Source organism: Pomacea canaliculata, linkage group LG10 (genome assembly GCF_003073045.1).
Source record: "Pomacea canaliculata isolate SZHN2017 linkage group LG10, ASM307304v1, whole genome shotgun sequence".
Lineage (NCBI taxonomy): Eukaryota > Metazoa > Mollusca > Gastropoda > Architaenioglossa > Ampullariidae > Pomacea > Pomacea canaliculata.
The window spans coordinates 10,254,666-10,278,237 of NC_037599.1; the positions used below are offsets into that span (position 1 = coordinate 10,254,666).

General features: G+C 40.8%; 3 protein-coding genes and 2 long non-coding RNA genes across 5 annotated transcripts; all 5 read right to left on the bottom strand.

The window, feature by feature from the left end:
- Positions 1–452: 452 nt before the first annotated feature.
- Positions 453–2,353, bottom strand: LOC112573595. Its single transcript, XR_003101262.1, has 4 exons — positions 2,194–2,353; positions 1,499–1,659; positions 894–1,013; positions 453–576 (listed from the first exon to the last, which is right to left on the bottom strand). It is a non-coding gene; the product is annotated as an uncharacterized LOC112573595 (long non-coding RNA).
- Positions 2,354–4,715: 2,362 nt separating this feature from the next.
- Positions 4,716–6,902, bottom strand: LOC112573594. The gene is made up of 4 exons (XM_025254105.1): positions 6,764–6,902; positions 5,916–6,097; positions 5,244–5,384; positions 4,716–4,903 (listed from the first exon to the last, which is right to left on the bottom strand). Exons 2-4 carry the CDS (start codon positions 6,093–6,095, stop codon positions 4,892–4,894), a joined length of 333 nt encoding a protein of 110 aa, XP_025109890.1. The 5' UTR covers positions 6,096–6,097; positions 6,764–6,902; the 3' UTR covers positions 4,716–4,891.
- Positions 6,903–8,596: 1,694 nt separating this feature from the next.
- LOC112573598 lies at positions 8,597–11,053 on the bottom strand. Its single transcript, XR_003101264.1, has 4 exons — positions 10,543–11,053; positions 9,760–9,932; positions 9,126–9,233; positions 8,597–8,784 (listed from the first exon to the last, which is right to left on the bottom strand). It is a non-coding gene; the product is annotated as an uncharacterized LOC112573598 (long non-coding RNA).
- A 453-nt stretch (positions 11,054–11,506) lies between these two features.
- Positions 11,507–13,602, bottom strand: LOC112573599. Its single transcript, XM_025254106.1, has 4 exons — positions 13,424–13,602; positions 12,939–13,098; positions 12,202–12,429; positions 11,507–11,662 (listed from the first exon to the last, which is right to left on the bottom strand). The coding sequence occupies exons 2-4, from the start codon at positions 13,056–13,058 to the stop codon at positions 11,657–11,659; spliced, it is 354 nt and encodes a 117-aa protein (XP_025109891.1). The 5' UTR covers positions 13,059–13,098; positions 13,424–13,602; the 3' UTR covers positions 11,507–11,656.
- Positions 13,603–18,646: 5,044 nt separating this feature from the next.
- Positions 18,647–19,739, bottom strand: LOC112574269. Its single transcript, XM_025255215.1, has 2 exons — positions 19,364–19,739; positions 18,647–18,863 (listed from the first exon to the last, which is right to left on the bottom strand). Exons 1-2 carry the CDS (start codon positions 19,722–19,724, stop codon positions 18,859–18,861), a joined length of 366 nt encoding a protein of 121 aa, XP_025111000.1. The 5' UTR covers positions 19,725–19,739; the 3' UTR covers positions 18,647–18,858.
- Positions 19,740–23,572: the final 3,833 nt, after the last annotated feature.

The following is a 23,572-nucleotide window of genomic DNA, read 5'->3' on the forward strand; positions in this document are numbered from 1 at the left end:
CGTCACTTGAGCCAGTCGTGTATAATGTAACAATTTCTCTCTCCTGTAAATTTATTTGCCAGCAAGTTTTATTTTCCTTTTTCGTCTTCCATCTTGGCGTCGAACAGCATCCACGTTAGTCTGAAGATTTTGTTGATGGATATCATAATCCATAATATCCGTTTGTCATGTGTTTCATGTGGGAGATCAAAATTTTCTTAAGCACTTCGTCTCGAATGCCTGAATTTTTTTTTAACATTAACAGGATGGTTTAAATAATCCAGCCGCGATTTTGTTCTGTTACCAAGCTATATTGCCAAGGATGCAGAGTTTCTTTGTTGTCTCTATTTCGACTTTATAATTCTTATTCATTCTTGCAGGAAACATTCATTCATATAGAAAACATCTGTTCGCATTCTAGCCTCGCTCTCATGCAAACTACTGTTAAGAATGAAAAAGACCAAAATCCAAGATAAAAGCCAAAACATAGAAGCTTTTATTAACCACCAGAGACTGAGAATCTGACTGGCGAGTCGTGAGGCTGACCTTCCAGAGTCGACAGCTCTGACAGAGACTTAGAGATGGCATTAATTAGGTCTGAAAATAAATGAAAATCAAATAGGAAATCAGAGATACACAGACATTATATATATACACACGCACACACGCACACACACACACGCGCACACGCTAGGTGCTGGTTTGTCTGGTAAAACTTGAAACGAATTTCGAAGCAAAATTCCTATTTTCCACAAAATTAATGGACAGTTAGAATATTAATTTAGTCGACAATGTTTTGTCGCAGCGTTAATCATTATTGGTTTATTTCACCAGCTAATACAATTCACCATCATCACCGTCGTCGTGATCATCATTGTTTTTACATTTTATTACTATAATAGGAAAAGACTCACGTGTCATGATCGTTTCCTTAATATATAAGTACACTCCAGCTATTCTTCATCAAGGTTTTCGTCCATAGCAAGTTCTCTTTGGTAGGGTCGCGGTAGGCGTCTGCATCTACATCTGCATCTCTGTTGAGACAAAGCAATCAAAGAAACTTTGAATAAATATTTTTAAAGGAAAGGATACAGTAATTATTCACGTGGTGTTAGTATCAAAGCGAATAAAAATTTACGCAATAAACAGGGACTTTAACCATCACCATTTATCTACCTTCTCATACATCCCTCCCGGTATCTGGATCTCTTGTTCTCTCCCATGTCTACCCATCCTGCCAGATACCTTGATCTTCTAACCTCAAACTAATACCAAGACAGTTGGGTGAGCTTCGGGTGTCATTAGTAAGAAAATGGATGAAAAGTTACCTCACAAGATTATTTCACTTTTCAGCAGCTAAATCACACACACACACACACATTTTGTCACTGATGGTGTGCATCACTTACCTGCGTTTATTATTCATTAACAAGAACATTTAAACGGTTGATTTTTTTGTACAACGCAGATCATGATTACAAGGACTGGTTTGCCTTCGTGCAATTTAGCTCAGTGGTACCTTTCTTCTGGTATTTCCTGGCCATTTCTTGCCTGGGCGTCTCCTGCGATAGTAAGACCGTTCCTGTAGGTTGTCTTCATTGGTGTCTAGAGACTCCGCCGCCATCGCTTGTATCATCAGCAGCACACACAGACCCAGAGCGAGGTACGCAGTCTTCATTGCTGTCAACAAATAGGCAGCAGATCATCACCACATTTATCATCATTTCTGAATAAAGTTTCGAACATATTGTCTCCCATACTTACTGTATGACGACCCCAGGTTGTCTATTTATACACGTCATATCCGTTATTAAAGTACTGGTCATTGTAACTATCTTTTTGTATTTATTTGGTAGCGGTGTTGTCTGCTGGTCATCAGCAAGAAATTGAGTTGTCGAGAATGACAAAACGACAGGTGTGCAGCAAAGTCCCTGCTTATGATTAACGGTCACGTAGATGACGTCACGGATGATTTCAGGTGACTTCCTAACACTCTCCGATAGAATAAACCAGAACTTCTCGATGGTTAGCGAAAACTTAACTCTTGAGTTAAGTAGACGACTGTCTACTCAATGATAGCTTACCCTTATAGCAAATGTAGACATTGTGGGTACAAAAACAATAATTAATAAATATTTAAAGGTCTAGTGGGGTTCACGTTTCTCTTCTAAACTGTTTTGTACCCAACATCCACCATGAACCGCCGTCACTTACTGTTGCAAGTCCTAACGAACCACTGCAACGATCCTGGTACGTGTCCAACGATGTGTAACAACCTGCGATGATCTACTGTGGGAGTGTAGCCACTGTGCAACTGCAATCACATTTATAGTGTGTACAGATGGGGGCCACGGGGTTACTAGAGGACAACTTTAACATGACGTATGCAAGTCAGACATGACCCGCAGCGCCATCTGTCTGTGGCAGTGCAGTGATGTTTATACTATCTGTATCCGCCACTACGGAAAGAGAACTCTCTGAGAGGAAAGACCACGTGTACGAAGATTGCGATGGAAAAATGACACCAATTGTGAATACGATGACTTACAAAATTTTGCTCTTCACAGCTTTCTTCTAGGCTTCATGCAGTGGTGCGCACGTGCTTGCATGTCACACCGCATCTCACCAACAGCAACGAGAGTAACAACAGAAGCTCGTATTTCTGCTCCTGATGGTCACGTCTTCAAGGCCCGTTGACAAAAAGAGGTCAAGTACACAGACATCAGTTGATCTCCCTGCTACAATCCTCGTTACGACCTGATTTTGGTGGATTTTAGAGTCTTTAGTCTAAATAGGAAGGTTTTATTGTATAATTATTTCACTACCAGTGACATTCATACTTATCCCATAAATTTTACATGGCAGCATATTATAATTGAGAGAGAAGTATTTTAAAACTTTGAAATGAGTATAAAGGGGAAAATACTAATCAGAAGAAGAATTATTTTCCAAGTTATATTGTGCTTGGAATATGTGTTGGTAATGTCCGGCACTGTCTCGGCAAATGCACACACACTCACGAACGCATGCATGAATGCAGACTCCATCTCTTTCAGAAACAATATACGATACCCAAATATTTCAGATTGACTCTTGACTGCGTGTGTAGACTGGGTGTACGGGTGCTCACTTGCTTACTTACACCACACATATTCCACACAGAGCCAGTCGTTCATCACAACAGATATCAAGATGCCGTATAATAAAGTCACTCTCGGTAGAAGAGGAGGGACTGATTGCAATAGCAGGGGGAGACAGAGAGCTGGAGGGATGTGTTGAAGATATCAATGAAAACAGAAGAGAGATGGGTTAAGGTGAAATGTTGGGGTGGTGGTTGATGTTGCAGGAAATCCCACAGATGTTCAATGGCAGTCAAATGTGGAAACAGACAGGTCAGTCCATGCAGATGACTTGGTGCTGCTGCCACGTCAGCGCCATCTTGCCATAAATTCAACTTCACACTGATTTCCTTTCTACAATCGCCCACAACAGTTTGATACTGAGCTTCGGGCAGTAAACACAGGGATGCTATGCTGACATCAACACCGTAGATTACAAGGATGTCACGAGGCAGCAATAATTATTAAAAATTAATTATGTAAAGACTTAGTTGCGGCCAGCGCCCCTTGCGGCAGTCATCAAGCGCTCATAAAAGGGAGATAATGTCAAGGAAGAGGTGTGCGATATTTTTGTCGGGATTTTCTGTGAAGTCCTGTGATGATTGTAATTGAGTGATGATACTTTTGTGTTCTACTCCATCTCATTCAACAAGTGTTTGTCAGCATGTCAAAACAAAAATATTATGAATCTAATCAAAGACTTACACAAGTGCTTAAACCTCTCCACAGGCTAATACTAGTGATTTATTTACTGTGTTTATTTATTTACTTTTAGTATGGGCGCCCGTAGTTAAGTGGTTAAAACACTCGCTCGTCTCCACTGCTGTCAGGGGCTCAGGGTTCGGATCTCGACACTTCATGTAATGTGACGCCTATCCACAGGTCTGGGAATCAGGGCTTTTCTCCGGGTACTCCGGTTTCCTCCCCTCTTCCTCTCCCCCCATAGTGTCACATTACCACAAGGTGGAAGCACTTTCCTACTAAATGAACTACCCTTAATGTGCTGTGTGCATCTGTCCACTAATGTGTGTGAGATCATCATTACACTTTTCATTCAGAGATAAAAAATAAATGTGGTTACATCTACACATATATGATAAAATAAAGGAAGGAATGAACAACAGTAGTTGGGCGTGTGAATGGGGAAATTGGAAATAAGGGAATTGACCAACAGATGCTGTCAGACTCGATATCTCCAGTCCTGGAAAAAGCATCGGCAACCAAAACACTTTGTCAGCAACTGGTAGCATCCTGTCAAAACACCTTCACTGGCATTTTTATTCTCACCCCTCAACATTTATCGTCTGTGTACCTTTTGTAGCTCAAGATTGATGGGATTCTCGTCAAGTCTTCTCCTGACTAACGAATTTTTTGTGTGTTTGCGCGCGATGTTTATATATATATATGCACAAACAATGAATATCTCAGTTACAATCTTAATTATTATCATTATCTTCCCCAGTAGTATCCCAATTTTATGTCTATACCATCAAGAGTGTTATTCCATGTATTTAGCGATCATCACCAATATCATACGATTCGACCCTCGCACACACACTGACTTCTATAAAAAAAAATTAAAGACCTTTTCAACAGAAATAGCGATAACCTCCAAGCTAAATAAATGCACAATATTTTAATAGAAAATTGAATTTAACGAAAAAAGTCCAGCAAAAGCAAACATGTTATAAAAACAAGAATGTTATAAGAGCTGAAACTTGTTGACCGCTGAGTGAAGTCTTCATAGGTCATGTTAGGTAGACAGGTAGACGACATCATTGACCTCCTCTCACTTATTTCTGAAACTGAAAATCATTTAAGACATTGAATTATTCATCAAGTTTTTATTGTCAGTGTGGCTTACAGCCTGTAGAGAAAACCTGTTTGAAAGATAATTATTGTGACCACCGTGTTGGTAATATATAATTCTTAGCAATTTCTATCCCCCACCTTTCCATCCGACCGACCGACCGACCGACCGACCGACCGACCGACAGACAGACAGACAGACAGACAGACAGACAGACAGACAGACAGACAGACAGACAGACAGACAGACAGACAGACAGACAGACAGACAGACAGACAGACAGACAGACAGACAGACAGACAGAAACGCTGGGATAAAATGTTGACGAATATTACCAGATATTGTTGGCCGTCGCCTTGTTCAGAGGCTTCACCCCCGCCTTGGTCAGCACCTTGGTTTTCTGCTTCTGGCTGTTGTTCTTCAGGTTGAGGTTGAGGTTCAGGTTGAGGTTGAGGTTTAGGTCTCTTAAATTTGTTCTGGAAATATTACACCGGGAGAAAAATAAAGTGTACGCTACGGAAAAAGTTTGGAAGGTTGCAAGGTAAAATGCGTTAATTTACTTAAGATCAGCAAAATCTGAGACGACATAAGAATATTCGAAACCATCAGAACAAGAGCAGGTGTTAGTTAGACAATGTACGGAAGTCTGTAACCAGACGATAGTTTTAACCACTGCTAAATAAGAGCGAAGAGTTTGTTGGGAAAATTCCTATAGTAAAATTTGTTGTTTCTCAAATCAGTAGAATGTTTTGCAAATAAACATTCAAAATGTCACTCAACGGCAAGTAATTTATATCGACATGAATACAGGCTTCGTGTGCTTAGACCGATCTAATACATATAACAGTCTAAGGAGTGATTTTTTTTGTATGGCTGGGTGAGGATAATGGATACGTTGCCCGATCTTGATTTGGGTTGATTGCAGTAACCTTTTACTTATTAACTAATTATAATCCGCGGCATGATTAGCATAGAGAGAGAGAGAGCTGTACTTGAATCATTGTTACCTTTATTCTTCCGTAAGCGCCTTTGATTTTCTTGCCAAATTTTTTAAATTTTCTAAATGTTCTTCTGAGCCATCCACGTTTTTGCAGGCCTTCCTCCTCCTCTGTGCTGAGAGTTTCAGCGATCATCGCCTCCAGGACGAGCATCAAGCACAGAGCCACAATGAGATGTGGAGTCTTCATGGCTGCAATAAACAAACAAACAAACAATTCATCTGCTCTGTCGGTTGAACAAACATAAAAAGAAATACTCTGATGATGGCCAGTGATGGGTTGATCCCCCACAATACATGATCTTGTAGAGCTCTCTCGCATTCCCTTGTATACCTGCGATGGAATTAGTGGAATTGACTGCTGAAAACAGATGAGGTATCCCAGTCTACCTCAGCTTCTGACAACAGTCACAGTCTTCGCATTATTTTATAGGCACGTGCGTTGATTCTGTCAGCAGCTTTGGTATTAAGGCGATCTTACTAATAGTAATAATGAGGATCAGGATAATAAAAAAATAGCAACAGGGTACCACCGTGTGGAGGAGAGATAAGTAGTGATAATTGTCTTAAATTGACAGATGGTCAGCTCGAGGGTAAGCATTTAACACGGTTTCGAAAAGTCACGTGATAAATCTGATCAGTGTGTCGTGTTCTATATTCCAGTCCGATGTCAATGTTTATTGAAAAGTGGACATTGATTATTCTAATAAATATACATGATACACATGGAGACACGTACAGATAAATTCGCGCGCGCTCGCACACACACACAAAAACAGATATGTAAACATACAAACGAAGACTACATTAATAACACAGTGTCTATAGTAAGATATATAATTGTCTTCCATCACTCACTGGTGAAGAAGTTTGTTGGCAGACTATGGACCTCTGACGTTCCTGTCTTCTGTTGGTCTGATGCTGCTGACGACTGCAGTCCGATGATCAGCGGAACCAATCTTCTGATGTCTGGGAGATCAGGAGAAGGGAACCTGCGGAAACTTTTATAGCTGAGGTCGTAGTAGGGGAGGAAGTGGAGGGGAGGACTGTTGCTGGTGGGCGAGGTGGTGGTGGGTGTGGAGGGGATGGCCGCGGCGGCGGTAGTGGTGGTGGTGACTTAGCAATAGTTATCAATCTTTACGTCACGACAATCTCTGGATTAATCTCAAGGAATCAGTGTATGGTATTGAAAGTGATTACATGAAAAGCCCGATGTAATCCACGTGACGTGCCATCCTCACGCACGCGCACTCAAAATCTTGCACGTCACAGACGCCAGCTTTCACTGACTTTAGATGGTACTGGCCAAGACAATGTCCATGCTGTGGGAGTCATCATCTGGATAATATTTCTGCATAACAAAATGTCATCTGTACTGAAATGTTTGCAAGTGCTTTAGCTTGTAGATGATGGGACCAAGCTCAGTACAAGATAACATTGCCTAAAATCTAACGGAAAGGCCCTCTTGCCCTGTTTACATGCAAAGGAGTTTGTTTTATATCTTTAGAGAAAAGCAGTATCTGTGCTGTGAAATATCGTATGAACTACACAAAGGGTCAGTAAGTATCATGAGGACCTAGGGGTCTAGCCCGTTAAGATTAACTTTCATTTGTCACTCATAGTCAGCAAGCACCATATTTTTCTGTGGTCAACAAATGCTTAGTGCGACGATTTTGTGTTTATGTAACAGTTTTATGTTTCGTGTGGAGGTGTAAACAGCTATGTACCCATGTTTAACCATGAAGAGTATTGTTTCACGAGAACTTAACATATAAACTGTCGGTTCCTACCATCCTGGAGGATGGTGATGTAGGATAGGGGTGTGGACATTCCACTGAAGGAAATTTTATTCAAGTATACAAATGCGACAAAGTATTTTGGACGAAATAAAACTTTCTACTTTCTCGTCCATTATTAGTGAACGTTTAAAAACCAACCGTCTCCATCTTCTTGGCTAATAACTGGCAAACATTCTGAGAACTAACCACAGCTTAAATTTTAATATCGCTTAGCTGCCTTCATCTCTTCTCAAGGAAATCATCTTGAGCAGATTAAAGTGGTTTGAGTAAACCGACCAGCAGCCTGCCACCATTTTGTTCATGTTTGCCTTGATGTCGTCTGATTGATCTTCGGGTCACTTGTAATCACACTGACCTCAGCCTCTACACAAGGCAATGCACTTTTCACATCCACCAATTGCTGTTACATGGACGTGTGAATGGGGAATAAGAAATATAGGAATTGACCTACAGACGCTGTCAGACTTGACATCTTCAGTCCTGGACAAAGCATCGGCAGACAAAACAATTTGTCAACAACTGGTCACATCCTGTCAAAACACCTTCACTGGCATTTTTATTCTCAACCTTCACTAGTTATCGTCTGTGTACCTTTTGTAGCTCAAGATTGATAGGATTGTCATCGGTCTCTCTTGACTAACGAATTTTTTGTGTTTGCGCGAGCTGTTTATATATATATATGTGCACAAACGTTAATATCTCAGTTACAATCTTAATTATTATCATTATCTTCCCAAGTAGTATCCCAATTTTATGTCTATACCATCACAAGTTTTATTCCAGGTATTTTGCGATCATCAACATTATCATGCGATTCGACCTCGCACGCACACTGACTTCTATGAATAATTTAAAGACCTTTCCAACAGAAATAGCAATAAACTCCAAGAGGCTGAATAAATGCAAAGTTTTTTTTTTATTAGGAAATTGAATTTAACGAAAAAGTCCAGCAAAAGCAAACATTTGTTATATAAACAAGAATGTTATAAGAGCTGAAACTTGTTGACCGCTGAGCGAAGTCCTCATAGGTCCTGTTAGGGAGACAGGTAGACGACATCGTTGACCTCCTGTCACTTATTTCTGAAAATGAAAATCATTTAAGACTTTGAATTATTCATCAAGTTTTTATTGTCAGTGTGGCTTACAGCCTGTAGAGAAACCTGTTTGAAAGATTATTATTGTGACCACCGTGTTGATAAAATAATTTCTTCACAATTTTTATCTTGTTTCTGTGTCAGCTGGTCCTGGTACTTGACGAGTAAATACAGCACAGAAAAACACATTTATACACGCACGCGAGCATAGGATGCCTTCTTTCCACACACACACTACCACTCACCCTTCCACCCTACAGGGTTGGGAGAGAGAGAAAGAGAGAGAGAGAAAGAAATGCTGGATAAAAAGGTGTCGACGAATATTACCAGATATTGTTGGCTGTCGCCTTGTTCAGAGGCTTCATCCCCGCCTTGGTTTTCTCCATCTGGCTGTTCTTCAGGTTGAGGTTTAGTTCTCATGTTCTTAATTTTGTTCTGGAAATATTACACCGGGAGAAAAAAAAAAGAGTATAGTATGGAAAACTTTTGACAGGTTGTGAGTAAAATGTGTTAATATATCTCGATCAGCAAAATCTCAGACGAGATAAAAGTATTCGAAGAAACCATCAGAACAAAGCAATGTAAGACAATGTAATGAAGTCTGTAACCAGACGATAGTCTCAATCATTGCTAAACTAAGAGCGAAAGAGCTTCTTGGGAAAATTCCTATGGTAAAGATTTTTTTTTCTCAAATCAGTAGGATGTTTTGCAAATAAACATTCAAAAGGTCACTCAGCGGCAAGTAATTTATATCGACATGATTACAGGCTTCTGTGCTTAGATCGATCTAATACATATAACAGTCTAAGAAGTGAGTTTTTTTGTATGGCTGGGTGAGGATAATGGATGCATTGCCCGATCATGATTTGGGTTGATTGCAGTAACCATTTACTTATTAACTAATTATAATGTGCCATGATTAGCATAGAGAGAGAGAGAGCTGCACTGGAATCATTGTTACCTTTATTCTTCCGAAAGCGCCTTTGATTTTCGTGCCAAAGTTTTTTAATTTTTCAATGAACTTTCCTCGTTTTTGCAGGCCTTCCTCCTCCTCTGTGCTAAAAGTTTCAGCGATCATCGCCTCGAGGACGAGCATCAAGCACAGAGTGACTATGAGGCGCGGAGTCTTCATGGCTGCAACAAACAAACAACACGTGTCAAACAATTTGTCTGCTCTGTCGGTTGATCAAACATAAAGAAAAACGACTTTGATGATGGGCAAGTGATGGGTTGATCCTCAACAATACATGAACTTGTAGAGCTGCTCTCGCATTCACTTGCATATCTCCAACAGATGGGGGATCCCGATCTTCCGCAGCTTCTGACAGTCTTCGCAGTTGATTCTGTCATCAGCTTGAAACTCTTTGGTATTAAGACGATCTTAATAATCTTAATAATGATAATGATAATAAAAAATAGCAGGGCTCCATCCGTGTGGAGGCGAGCTTAGTAGTAATAATCACCTTAAACTGACAGATGGTCAGCTGGATGGTAAGCATCTAAGGCGACAGGGTGGGTTTCGGTAAGTCACGTGATAAATCTGATCAGTGTGACGTGGTCTTCATTCCAGTCCGATGTTAATGTTTATAAATATACATGATAGACATATAGAGACACGTGCAGATACATTCGCGCACACACACACACACAGACTAGAGATATGTAAACATACAAACGAAGACTACATTAATAACACAAACATAGGTGTCTATAGTAAGATATCTAATTGTCTTCCATCACTCACTAATGAAGAAGTTTGTTGTCAGACTACGGGACCTCTGATGTTCCTGTCTTCTGTTGGGCTGATGCTGCTGACGACTGCAGTCCTGTTGATCAGCGGGAACCAATCTTCTGTTGTCTGGGAGACGCAGGAGAGGGAACCTGCTGAAACTTTTATAGCTGAGGTTGTAGTAGTGGGAGGAAGTGGAGGGGAGGACTGTTGATGTTGGGCAGGTGGTGGTGAAATAGAAATAATTATTAATCTTTACGTTACGACAATCTTGGATTAATCTCAAGGAATCAATGTCTCGTATTGAAAGTGATTACATGAAAATCCCGATGTGATCCATGTGACCTGCCATCCTCACGTACACACAAAATTTTGCATGTAAAAGACACCAGCTTTCACTGACTCTAGAAGGGACTGGCCAAGACAATTTCAATGCTAGGGTGGTCATCATCTGCATCACGAAATGTCGTCTGTACTGAAATGTTTGCAAGTGCTCTAGCTTGTAGATGATGGGACCAAACTCAGTACAAGATAACATTTAGCAAGTTTTATTCAAGTATACAAATGCGACAAAGTATTTTCGATGAAATAAAACTTTATACTTTCCCGTCAATATTTGTGAACTTTAAGAAACAAATCAATAAAAGTTTAAACCTCCATCTTCTTGGCTAATAACTGGCAAACATTCTGAGAACTAATTACAGCTTAAATTATAATATCGCTTAGCTGCCTTCATCTCTTCCCAAGGAAATCATCTTGAGAAGATTAAAGTGGTTTGAGCAAGCCGACCAACACCCTACCGCTATTTGTTCATGTTTGTTTGTTCACACTTGCAATCACACTGACCTCAGCCTCTACACAAGGAACATACACTTCTCACATCCACTAATATCTGATACATGGATGTAGTTTCTGAGAAACACAAGCTGCAACCAGTCCACTCTCACACACAGTCATATTGAATACAAGTTGAGAACTCTAGAACTTGGAAGAATTTAATGACCAATGAATAAACACTCATAAAGTGTGACATCTATAAGAGTGTCCTGAAAGGTCATTTCCAGGTCACAAACGTTTCAGCTCCGCGAAGTGCCGTCGACTTCTGTAGGATTCTTGTCTCTTGAACCACTCACACCTACAAATTGTCATTTAGAGAGCAACGTTAAAAAAAATTATTTCGACTGTTAATTTTTCTTTACAAAACACTTTAGTAGCACAGAATTCAGAAAACATTTGTCCCATATATTTTTCTTGAGGAGATGTTTTAAGCGTGTGATGCTACCACAGCAAAACGAGAACAAAAATAAGTAGCCAAGAATTTTTATAAGGTTTTCCATGAAGGTCTTATGATGGATAAGACGGGATTAAAGACAATGGAAATGTAAACGAATCATTAACAAAAGAAGGAGAAACAAGAAGAGGAAAAAGCAAGAAAAGTAGACGAAGATAATGACAACAAAGCAATACAAAAATGAGGAGAAGAAGAACGAAACAAAAAGAAAGACAAAGAATGAAAAAGAAAGTGAATTCCAGATTAACGGGAAAACAGGATTTAAGTGGATTTGTAATTGGTTCTCTCCTTATTTGAAATAGAAAATGACAATTTTTGATTAAAATTTCGTGCGTGGGACGTTTGACAGAACACATAATGACAGGATTGTTTTTCCTTCTTGCCTTCTTGTACAGCGGACACAAGTTGGAGAAGGTTTTGAAGTCATTGAGGTTGTTGATCTGTGTTCCCTTGGTCGGAGGCTTCAGGTTGGTTCTGGTTCTCCTGGCCATCCCTTGGGTGTTGTCTTGGTTGTCGGTGGGAAGGGCTTGAGCAGGTTCTTGGTCTCTGCCTTTGTTGGGGAGCTTTCCGAAGAAAAACTTCCCCAAGCCACCCGACTTGCAGCGGCACTTCTGGAGACATCCATGTCCGACATTTTTAATTTTCATCTCGAACCACTACAGCTGCTACGAGGATGTGAATTAGCTGATGGGCGACATACGAAACTATCGAGGTACATAGTCCATTGTCATCTTCTGTCTGACAGTCTGACCTTCCAGTTCATCTGCCATGACCTATCCACCCGCTATCTAACCAACGGAGTCAAAAGGTCTTCAATTTAGAGACATATTCACATATACACCCCTCCGCTCTAAAAAGAAGAAAAACCCTGGCTATAAGGTCTTTCACGAAGTCAGCACATCACTCTAAAGTTAGATAGGAATCAAGTCACAAATATTTACATCATCGTCGTCATCGTCGTAGTCGACATTAATCTTTAAATTAATAAACTGACTGTGTGTGTCTATGTATTAGTTAATGTATTTGTGTTATTTTCTTTCTCTGCATGTGTCTGTGGAAAGGACACCCAGTGAGATGAGTTCGTGACAAAGTTGTAGCAGTCGGAACTGTTGGCCGTTACCTTGTTCGCCTTGTATTTCTTCAACTTGGCTTTTCGTTTGAGCATTTTACTGTAAAAGCCGCGCTTCTCCTCCTCGTTCTCTTCCTCAGACTCAACGATCATCACCTCCAGGACCAACATCAAGCACAGACCCAGCTGCGAGATACGCTGTCTTCATGGCCTGGAGAAAAAACAATTTGCTCCTTAAATCAGTCAATCGCCATCACGTGATTACAAATTACAAAATGGCGACTGAAGTGGAAGGTGGAAAGAGAGAGAGAGAAAATAATGCTTCAGTGATTTTTTTCTGACGGTAAAAATAAAAAGCAACTCCTAACATCCTTTGTCAAGAAGTATGGTCTGGAAGTTTCCAGAAGGTTGCTGCAATGGCTGCTACATCTGAGTTAAAGTTCGAGAGGTGAGTAACTCCCCTCCCCTAGTGTTTAATTAAGCTAAAACTGTTTGTTCTAGTTAGATGTTTCTATCTAAACATTATCTTCACTTACTGTTTTAGGACACTGGACACAGTCGATGAATTTTTTTTTTTTTTATAGCTGGAAGTATGTGACACCTGCTTCGGGTAAAAACAAACTTCTCTTCTTCAGTTTACCGACTGAAATGCTAATGTGCAAAGGGTGCGGGCTTTTTTTATAATAAAGCTCGAAGATTAACTGTCAATGTCCACGTTGGTGTCAACGAAACTAAGACTTACAAATATTAGTAAGTCTGTATCGGCGATTGGGGTACACGGACATCTAGGACGAAGTCATTTATTTGTGTTCGTCAGAGGGAACGAATCTTCCTGCTTCCCCAGATACGAGGAATCAGACGATGAGTAGCTCTTCAGTTCATAGCAGCTTCCGGTGCTAAGCGAACGAGTACCCTGGGGTAGACATTTAAGGGCAAGAAATATTGGGCGAAGTTATGGTGTTTATGTTTATTATATTTATGTTGTGAGATGGCGTGGTATCACAGAGCCGACTTAAATAAAAGATGACAGCCAGTGGACAGTGAAGTATATACAGGGTTGTCCATGGGCATATTTTTCTATCCGTCCCATCCCGTGACCCATGGCAAATGCCTGCTCAAAAAGAAACCATCCCGTCCCATCCCACGGGATGTTTCCCATAGAGGGATTCCCATGTATTAAGGCATCCTATGGACACACTGAAAACCATACTAGTTTCGGCTTTTGTTCTATAATTCCTGCGTACTTCGACATACAATAGCATGATTCAGAGAAAGATTTACATCCTTGATGAATGAGATAACAGTAAATTTATTTTATATCAAGTATCGACTTAATGGAAATACAAGTGTGCTTGTCCCATCCCATCCCACATCCCATGGGACGTTTCCCATGGGATTCCCATTCCTATGGACAGTGAAGTATATAGACACACTGAACAACATCAAGATGAGGTACAAGAGTAGAAGATAAAGCAATGGAGGAAGGTACATGATGGCTAACATGACAGAAATATTTCACGGAGTTAATAGCAAGTGAGGGTCACCCGCTTGTCATCAAACCAGTCAGGCTTGTGGGTTGTGGGGTGACATCCAAATTTCGCACACACATATGTAGCCCAAAAATATATCAACAAATATGCATGGACAAAACATGGCATCAAAGCATAGAAGGCAGTTCAAGATAATCTGGTAAAGGTGATAATGTAGAGGGCAAGATGTCCAACTATAAATTTTCATCGTGGGGCTCAGTCGACGCCTCCAACACACACACGAATAAGAATCTTCTATATTTGTGCATTTGACTGACAGGTTGCTTACAGGATGAGGCTTCGAACAGACGACAAGCTCAGCACCAGATGGAAATGAGCTTAACGATTTGGCAGAGGAAGACAACAGGGGGAAGTATTGTCAGTCGGGGATAAGCAAGACTCAAGTCTCTGGCTTTCCTTGCGGGAAGTCGTGGCTGGCCCACACTCTGCCAAATATTCCGGTTTGACCACTTTCAGTTTCGCTATCATCGCCGAGAGATTCCTTTGACAGTTGGTTAATCGGGGAGATTAAAGCTCAAGATGATTTGAAACGGACTTCTTATCTTTATCTCTCCAATCTTCGTGCGCGGTTTACAGTCGTGGGCACCGCACAGCTCTGAAGTGTCTTCCCGTTTAATTTGAATTTCATGTTGATGAATTCCCTGTCATCAGATGTCACCAGTGTATCATCAGCAGCCAAGCATGGCCTCAGTCAGAGAATTTGTATTAAGCAGATCGCAGCAAGGAGAGACATCGCTGGCTGTTGGAAGTAAAGAGAGAGAACAATTTACTCACTCATTACTGTCACGTGACCACAGTATGCAAGTGTAGGAGAGGCACGTCGCAATTTGCTGTGTGTAGTAATGTGAAACCACTAAAAACAGATCGGGTAAATCAACCACATCCCACCGTAGCCTACACCAACCAAACATCCCACGACCTTCTCGAAGAAAGAAAGAAAAAAAAAATCTTCCTGACAAAAATGATGAGGATGAGACAAACCGAAGACTTAGACAATGATCACTAGCCCCACAAATATCGCCACAGTCTGCTTTATTTTAAAGCTGTTTTATGTATATGTTTACTTACTTTAAAATTAATTAAATGGTTAATAAATAATTACATGTAATTAAAACACCACATTCGCTTATATAGTCTTAGTCCAGTCCACCTTCAACTCTTTAACCCAAACTGCAACACAAATCAGACCAGTCAACTACAACAAACAATTAGATAGTGCTGACAAGAATATCAAGTTATGAGTTCTCTGCAATAAGGTTGATTTGAAGATGGATTATTCTGAAATGACAATGTTGGAATTTTTACCCTATTACATGCCTTTTTAGTTGTGGGATGTTCTTTTGAATGATTACCCAGATCATGACTCAAAGAATCCGAATGATACTACGCGATACATAAGGTGATAACCTCAGCCCTCCTCCGGTCGTTGTGTGATAGAGATGCTAGTTAGATACCTCACTCACCTCGGGGATCACCATTTGTTGTGAGGGGGGTAGCTTATCTCCTCATCCTTGCTTAAAGAGTCAGAGTACCCGTTTAAAAGTTGGGTCACTGCATCACACTGGTGTATTGGGCAGTGTGAGGGCCTTGGACAGACAGACAGACAGACAGACAGACAGACAGACAGACAGACAGACAGACAGACAGACAGACAGACAGACAGACAGACAGACAGACAGACAGCAGACAAGCATGCAGGTTCACAAAATCATGGAAAGGGGCTAGAAATAAATTCACACACTCCATACAAAAAAATCTTACTTGAATGTCTGGATGTGTACATAGATTGAAAGACAAGACAGAAAAAAATGTGTGATACTTTTAATAAATGATCGTTATGAAGAAAGTAAGATATAACACCACTGCAGGTTTGGAGTTTTATTCTCAAAGAGCATGAAAAAAATGAGCTTGGATTCCCCAAAACAAAAGTGGAAATAACCAATGTCCAGTTGGATTCCTAGACGGTAGTGGACATGTGACTAGACTAGGGTGGCAAGCAGGGTAGGTGATGACCACAGGGGATGCCCCAATCCTCCTCTGTCACGAACAGCTACATGTCAAGTCTTCAGCTCTGAAAGAACATGATTCTGTGTAAGTAAATGTTACTTCAGAAAAACAGAGAAAGAACAGTGCTTGTGAGATTCGTTTATTTGCTGATGACTGTTTTAACAGTCAGAAGAGGAGAGGAGACAGGTGACAAACTATTTGACCCTAGAGAAGAACACATCGTAGCCATCCTTATATCTATCTTCTAAAAGTTGTATACATTGTGATATACATGTCGTGGAGTTTCTGTAAGACCTAAAGTAAGACTCCCATTAATACAAAGTTCTACTGCAGTGTGACAACCAGTCTGACTCCTGAAAAGTACTGGACTGGTGTTTTACTGGTCCACTGTAACATTACAAGAATTTTTCAATCCCCCTCTCCCCCTCCACCTTGCTTTGCTTTACATTTTCCAAATCATGATAAAAAGGAATGAAAGTAAAAAAAAATCATTACCATCTTTTAGACTTGTCATCAGTTTTTTGAACTAGCCATTTCTGTGCTGGAGAAAAAAAATTGAAAAATATATGTAGCGTGAGAAGGGAGATAACAAACAAAATGTAAAGAAAAAAGATAACTCTGAGGTTAAAGAACGAACATAAGGAGGTAATGGCATCAGAGTGCACACACATACATACGTATACACACACACTCGCGCGCGCGTACAAACACACACACACACATCGCCACCACCAAACAAATTTAAAAAGAAATATGAATAGTAATAAACAAATTTAAAATAAATCCATGGTAATAATTTCCTTTGTTTTATTTAAGTCACTCGTAGGGCAATCAACACTCAAATAGATGCTCAGGCACATCACAGTCACAAGGAAGACAGACAGAAGACAGGCAGACAGAACAGACAGACAGACAGACAGGCAGGCAGAGGCAGACAGACAGACAGACAGACAGACAGACAGACAGACAGGCAGGCAGGCAGACAGACAGACAGACAGACAGACAGACAGACAGACAGACAGACAGACAATCAATAGTAAAGAAAGTGACCAGGATAGGGTCAGACACCCAGAGGGTCATAAACAAAGGCTTCTGTAGTCTATAGGCCCTTACACGGACCTTACACAATCAAAGGTGCAAGCAAACTCTTTGACAAACAGAGGACTCTCACCTTTTTTCTACGACTTGCCATACTGAGGCCGTGAAAGACAACCTTAAACACGGCGCCCCACAGCCGTTTATCACGGGTGAGCTTTTTCCCCAAGAGGTCCCGGGTAGCAGCCTGGGCCTCCGTTACAACAAGGACCAGCACAAGGAACAACACCAACATGACACAGGTCTTCATTTTGTCCCTGTAACCACCCGGGAAACACTCTCTGCTTCTTGAAAACACACCAGAAGCACCTACCATCGAGATGTGCACCCCAAGACTTTTGCTCGACACCCGAACTTTTTTCCTTTTTCTGTCTAACCCCTTTGGCTGTTTGATACGACTGTTCTCGATGCAAAACTTTGATTGGATAAAGATGATAGAAACTATTAACTTTTTAGATTAAGTGTGTTGCACATCCTAAATATAGCTATATTCTCAGACGAGGAAGAGATGTTTAAGTCATGGAAGAGGTTTATTAATGTTTTCCTGGTGATAAACCCAAACACACACACGTGGTCCATCCTCCGTACAACCCACTCACAGGCACCTGCTCAACACTGTCATGTGTCAAACAAGAAATTAATTGATTTCATTATTGTGTACAATATAGGTTTTATTTCTCAAACTGCAAAGAATTGAAGTAGTCTTCATTGAGGAAAAGACTAAAGTACAGTCGGCAGACGATGAGAGGATAACCAGTAGAGTGAATCATTTGACAGGTGAAGTCTACAGTACCTGGAGTAAAGCAATGTGCAATGGTTTTATTTAGTGCAGGAACAAATTTTACAGACATTGCTATTAAAGTTTGGTAGACAATTGTCAGAACCATTCCTTCTTCAACACTTTTGTCACACGCGACAATAAACAGTTCATCGGGTAGGGAGTGGAAGTGTTGAACGCGGGTGAAGAGCTTCATTGCAGGACATTCATGATTGAAAAGTGTGTGGACAGACCATGAACTAACGAGTTCTGAAATTTTTAACAATTGACTACCTGCAGTAGAGAGATCATTTTTGATACAATATGAAAAAAGTTTGTATTTTCTTTCGCTGATTTTGTCGATGTGTAGTTTCTGGAACTGTGGAGTTTTTCTTCAAATTTCTTTTATGAAGAGTACTTTGATAAAAGATTAGATGTGTCTTCGATCTTTGATGGTTAAAGTTCGTTATCCTTGCAACACATTAAAAAAAAACTTTGAAATGAGAGGGTCTTTATCATCCGTAAGAGTTGTCTCCTCATTTCTTGAGGTGTCTCCCCTTCTTTAGCCTAGAAAAAAAAACAATATCAAACACAATAATATAGACAGATTCCATACACATTACATACACAGTACAACATAATAAACACAAAATACATATTTAATACATTTACACACATTACACAGTACAAAGCATATATATTATTATATTTATTTATTATTAGTATATGTATAAATTAATATGATGTGCTTGCGTGCTTACGTGTAAAGCGGCTTGAGTCTGGCTGATGCTGAAAAAAGCTGCATACAAATGTGCGATTTATTATGCAAACCTAATATACACACATGCAAAAACACACACCACTCACTCCACACACACACACACCGATCAGAAGAGGTAGAGAATGAATCGAATAAAAGAAAAACAAAGAGAGAAAGACAGAGAGAAACAGAGACAGACAAACTGACAAGAAATGCATAGACAGGGGTGCAGACACGAGGCTGAGCACAGACACAAAACATAAAAGCCAAGAAGAAATTCTCCAAAGCAAAGACAAAGAATCCTCACCTAATTTTTTAATTTTGCTCCCCAAACGTCTGATTCCCCGACGAGCCCAACTGGTGAACTTGCTCCAGCCTCGTTTTTCATGGTTTTCCTCTTTTTCATCGTCAGCAGGGTCGAAGTCCGAGACAGCATCAGCGCTCCTCGCGACAAGGGAGAGCATCAGGCACAGGGCCAGCAGCAGACAGAAGGTCTTCATCTTGTAGAAATGAGTCTTCCTTCTTCGTTCACGTTCTGAATGCAACTCTGTGCCTGAGGTCAAGGAGTGGTCCTCTCTTTTAAATAGTCCAGTATGGAGACCACTTGTATGTGAGTGGATCAGGATGGCAGTACCGGGAGTGATGCATGAGTATTGCGCATTTAGCATGGTGTCATGTTATGTATCCTTCAGGTCCAGTCTTCTCACCAGGATTTATTATGTTATCGGAATATACACGTGTGGGACTGTCTTCGTCTGTCTGTCTTCCGCTCACAGAGAGGCTATTACGAATGCACGCACTCCAATTTTAATTTTAAACGAAGGAGAGAGAGAGAGAAACAGAGAGAGAACAGAGCGAAAAGCGCTGTACAGGACAGTCATCTGGTCAGGAAGGATAGTACACAATGAAAATGCAATGAGAGAAGACAATTTATTTCGACTCACCAAACCTTAACTACCAAAAACAAACAATTACATAGAGCGCAGAATTTATTTTTGAAATATTAGAAAAAAATAAAGTATCCCGCAGACGGGAAACAGTCTGAGTAAAGACATTGTCAACACTGATGGATTCTGAAGACGATGAGAATAGATTGATAGCTTGAATCACGTGACAGGGTCTTGTCCAGGACCCGCTGAGAGGCAGCTGACATCACATCCGACCTCTGTAAAACAAGAGATATAAATTATATTAAAGATGAAAAAACCTTCAGATATTGACCGTCGGATCAGTCATGATTCATAATGATACTAGCCCTAGTTTGTTTCTAACTGATTTCAACAAATCTCTGGATTTAACTTTTAAACTTCTTAATTGAAGAAGTATTTTGGTACAATAGTGAGTGTGTCATCAACAAACAGCAATCATACTTGACAATAAAGTTTTAAAGAACACATTAAAACATTTTAAAGTAGATGGAAGTTACCTTCTCATTATTGACAGTGTCTTGATTTGTATGAGTTGTCACGCCATTTAACCTGAAACAAAGCAGAGTATCTGTAAAAAATAGGCGCACGCGCGTGCAGACACACATATCAACGCATACACTCTTACACACTCGCGCTTATATCAACAAACATTCCCATATGCAGACAAAACGGTAGAGAAGAAATAGAATAAAAAGACTGAGAGAGAAAAACAAAGTGAGGGAAACAGAGAAAGACAAACTGACAAGAAATGCAGAGACAAGGGGTGAAGACACGAAGCTGAACACAGACACAAAACATTAAAACCAACTTCAGCAATTCACCAAAGCAAAGACAAAGCATCTTTACCTCTTTGTTTTGCTCTGTTTACCAGATGTCCGATTCCACGAACAGCCCAGCCGGCAATCGCTCCCCAGATGCGTTTTTCACGTTTTTCCTCTTTTTCATCGTCAGCAGGGTCAAAGTCCGAGACAGCATCAGCGCCACTCGCGACAAGGGCGAGCACCAGACACAGGACCAGCAGCAGACAGAAGGTCTTCATCTTGTACAAATGTCTCCTTTCTTCGTGGACCTGGATCCAACGCTTTGCCTGTGTCCACGGGGGTTGTCCCTTTTATATTTCAATCTTGGCTCTTCATCCAGTGGCTGATTACAGCATCACATCATCACGTGGTCTAGCGATCAGTCTTCTTAAAAGGGATTAATGATGTTATCGGAAAATGTTTCACCTTATCTGTTTGGCTTAGTTGTGACAGTCCCAGTCCCAGCGACCATTGGTCCATCACCGTCCGAACTTGGACCACAATGGCGCTTTATACAGATGACGTCACGATGTAGCCGCGCGAGGGCTTATGGAATGCAACGCGGACATCAATCTATATTCTAAGTTCATGTTGCTTAGAATATTACCACATATATGTTTGTTTTTATTTGCTTTTTTCGGCACTCCACAAACGTGTATGTGTACCGCGTGAGAATGGAAAAATAAAGTTTTATTCGGAAACCACGTGCAGGAGCATAGCTGATGACCATAGTAACGATAACGAGAGCTCACCTCGAGGTCTTTACTTTCGTTTAGTGAACAGTCCGTGGGATTCCCAACGCAGCCGCCGAGACGGTTGGTCCTACTTGTACAGACAGGGCAATCTTTGTCTTTCGTTCCTTGCACAGTCAAGGAAGGACTGTGGGGGGTAAGCGATGATCATGGCGGAGGTTGGACATGTCTGTGCCTCTGTGTGAAGAAAATGTCTCCATTCATTAAAAAAAAAGAAAACTTTCCGGTCTGTGTGAGTGGATCAAAACTTGGTCAGCATTTGTTTTCATTTTGGTTTTCTTTTAAGCAAAAGCGAAAAGAAAAGGTCGAAAAAAACCAACAATTTGAGGAACTAAATTTCAAAACGCTGATGATTATCGTAACAAAACTGCAAAGCTAAAATGTCTAAAACAAACAAGACTTATTTTTCAGTCTAATGCGAGTACTCGCTGACCTGAAATTACGACCAGTTCTTGCTTGGGTCACCTGAGGTAATCACCCGAGGGCGTGAGATTAATTTGGTGACGCCACAAGACGTACGGTTGTCATTGTCCAGTCCAGGGTATAACTGTCACTCAGTCATTGCCTCACAAATAAGAAGCAAGACAACGGCTACTCTCAGGCTCTAATCAAGAAGTAGCAGAGAAAGGAAGAGCAGACAACATCTGGGGGCAGATTGAGAAGAAAGCAGAGCCAGTGACTTTGCATTTGTGACCTGGAGGCTAGAACCTTTGACATGGCATCATCACTCTCTGCCACAAGTGCCACCCGGTCGTAGCAGGCCCCCGCGACTGACCCGATGACCTGCGCGGTTTGCAGACTTGCAGGACGTATCGTCACAGGTGGCATTCCTTCGATGTAAGAAGTCTGTCAAGAGAGTCGATAACCACAGGTCTTCCAGGAAAAAGGAAGTCTTCAGGTGGTGAAGATCAAAGGGAGAATTTGTTTCCCACTGACCTTTCGTCTCACCACAACATGGCCGACATGAGTGGTGGTGGGGTGGTGTACTCCATCCGTGTCGTTACCCTTTGCAATGACCACAGCTGACACGGCTGCTGTAGTGACATCCCAAACCTGTACAACCAGTGTTGTGCAAAAAACTGCATTTAACCCAGTGCCAGCTTTTTTCCGTCCGTCCGTCCGTCTGTCTTATTCTTTCTTTAGTTAGATGAGATCGTGTATCCATTCAATAGCTGGTTCAGTCAAGGGGGGTACGCTAATGCGCCTTTGACTCGAACACTTCTAGTCGAGAACTGTTTTCCAAGTCGGAGTGCCAGCCCTGGACAAAACAGTCTTTCAATCGTTGTCGGAATGTACGTATACATATATTAACACTCCCTATACCTTGTTGTAACCATACAAGTCCAAAACCATTTACAAATAGCAAATCTTTCACGTGGTGTGCCTAACTGCACTTACCTAACTCTTGCATATGTAACATCATATTGTAACTTTCACGTGGTAATCTATCTTCTGGCAGCCTAACAAGCCTAATCCAGTATTTGATACATCTTACTTTGGATAGTATACATATTGAAAATCTACCTAGGTCGCCGTAAATTATTTTATTTGGTGTATTCAACCCCACACCTAGAAATCTTTTGCAAGCAAATAGATGAGCTCTTTCTAGCACATCAAAACTTGTCAAGGCATTCCACACCAGTCACCTTATCAGTGCTATCCTGAGAGGCGTGTCCATAGTTTGGGTTAGTCGAGGGATCGCCTTGCATAATTCGTTGGAAATGCAATAACCATTGCTCTTTCTCGATAGTAGGTTCAGGAGTGGGTTTGTTAACAATGGCTTTAACCTCCTGCCAGAACGTCCGAGCCTTCGGTAAATTGGACACTAAAGAGGCTATTGTTTTCTGCTTAAATTATTTACGCTTATCTCTTATCATTTTCCTGTATTTTTTTCTATTCTCCACGTATATTATCCGGTCACGCTCTTCTCCTGAGCGACGAAATTTCCTGAGGTATTTTCGAGCTGCTGTTCTAGTCATATGGCACTCGGCATCAAACCATCTGCTATTGTTATGTCCTTTACATATCTTCCGCT

Bases quoted from the DNA above. Each gene is read 5' to 3' on its own strand.
- LOC112574269 (XM_025255215.1), bottom strand. From the start codon at position 19,724: ATGCTAAATGCGCAATACTCATGCATCACTCCCGGTACTGCCATCCTG.
- LOC112573599 (XM_025254106.1), bottom strand. From the start codon at position 13,058: ATGTTGGTCCTGGAGGTGATGATCGTTGAGTCTGAGGAAGAGAACGAG. The intron at 12,430-12,938 runs GTAACGGCCAAC...GGATGTCTCCAG, and splicing joins AGAAATACAAGGCGAACAAG to AAGTGCCGCTGCAAGTCGGG.
- LOC112573594 (XM_025254105.1), bottom strand. From the start codon at position 6,095: ATGAAGACTCCACATCTCATTGTGGCTCTGTGCTTGATGCTCGTCCTG. The intron at 5,385-5,915 runs GTAACAATGATT...TAATATTTCCAG, and splicing joins GCGCTTACGGAAGAATAAAG to AACAAATTTAAGAGACCTAA.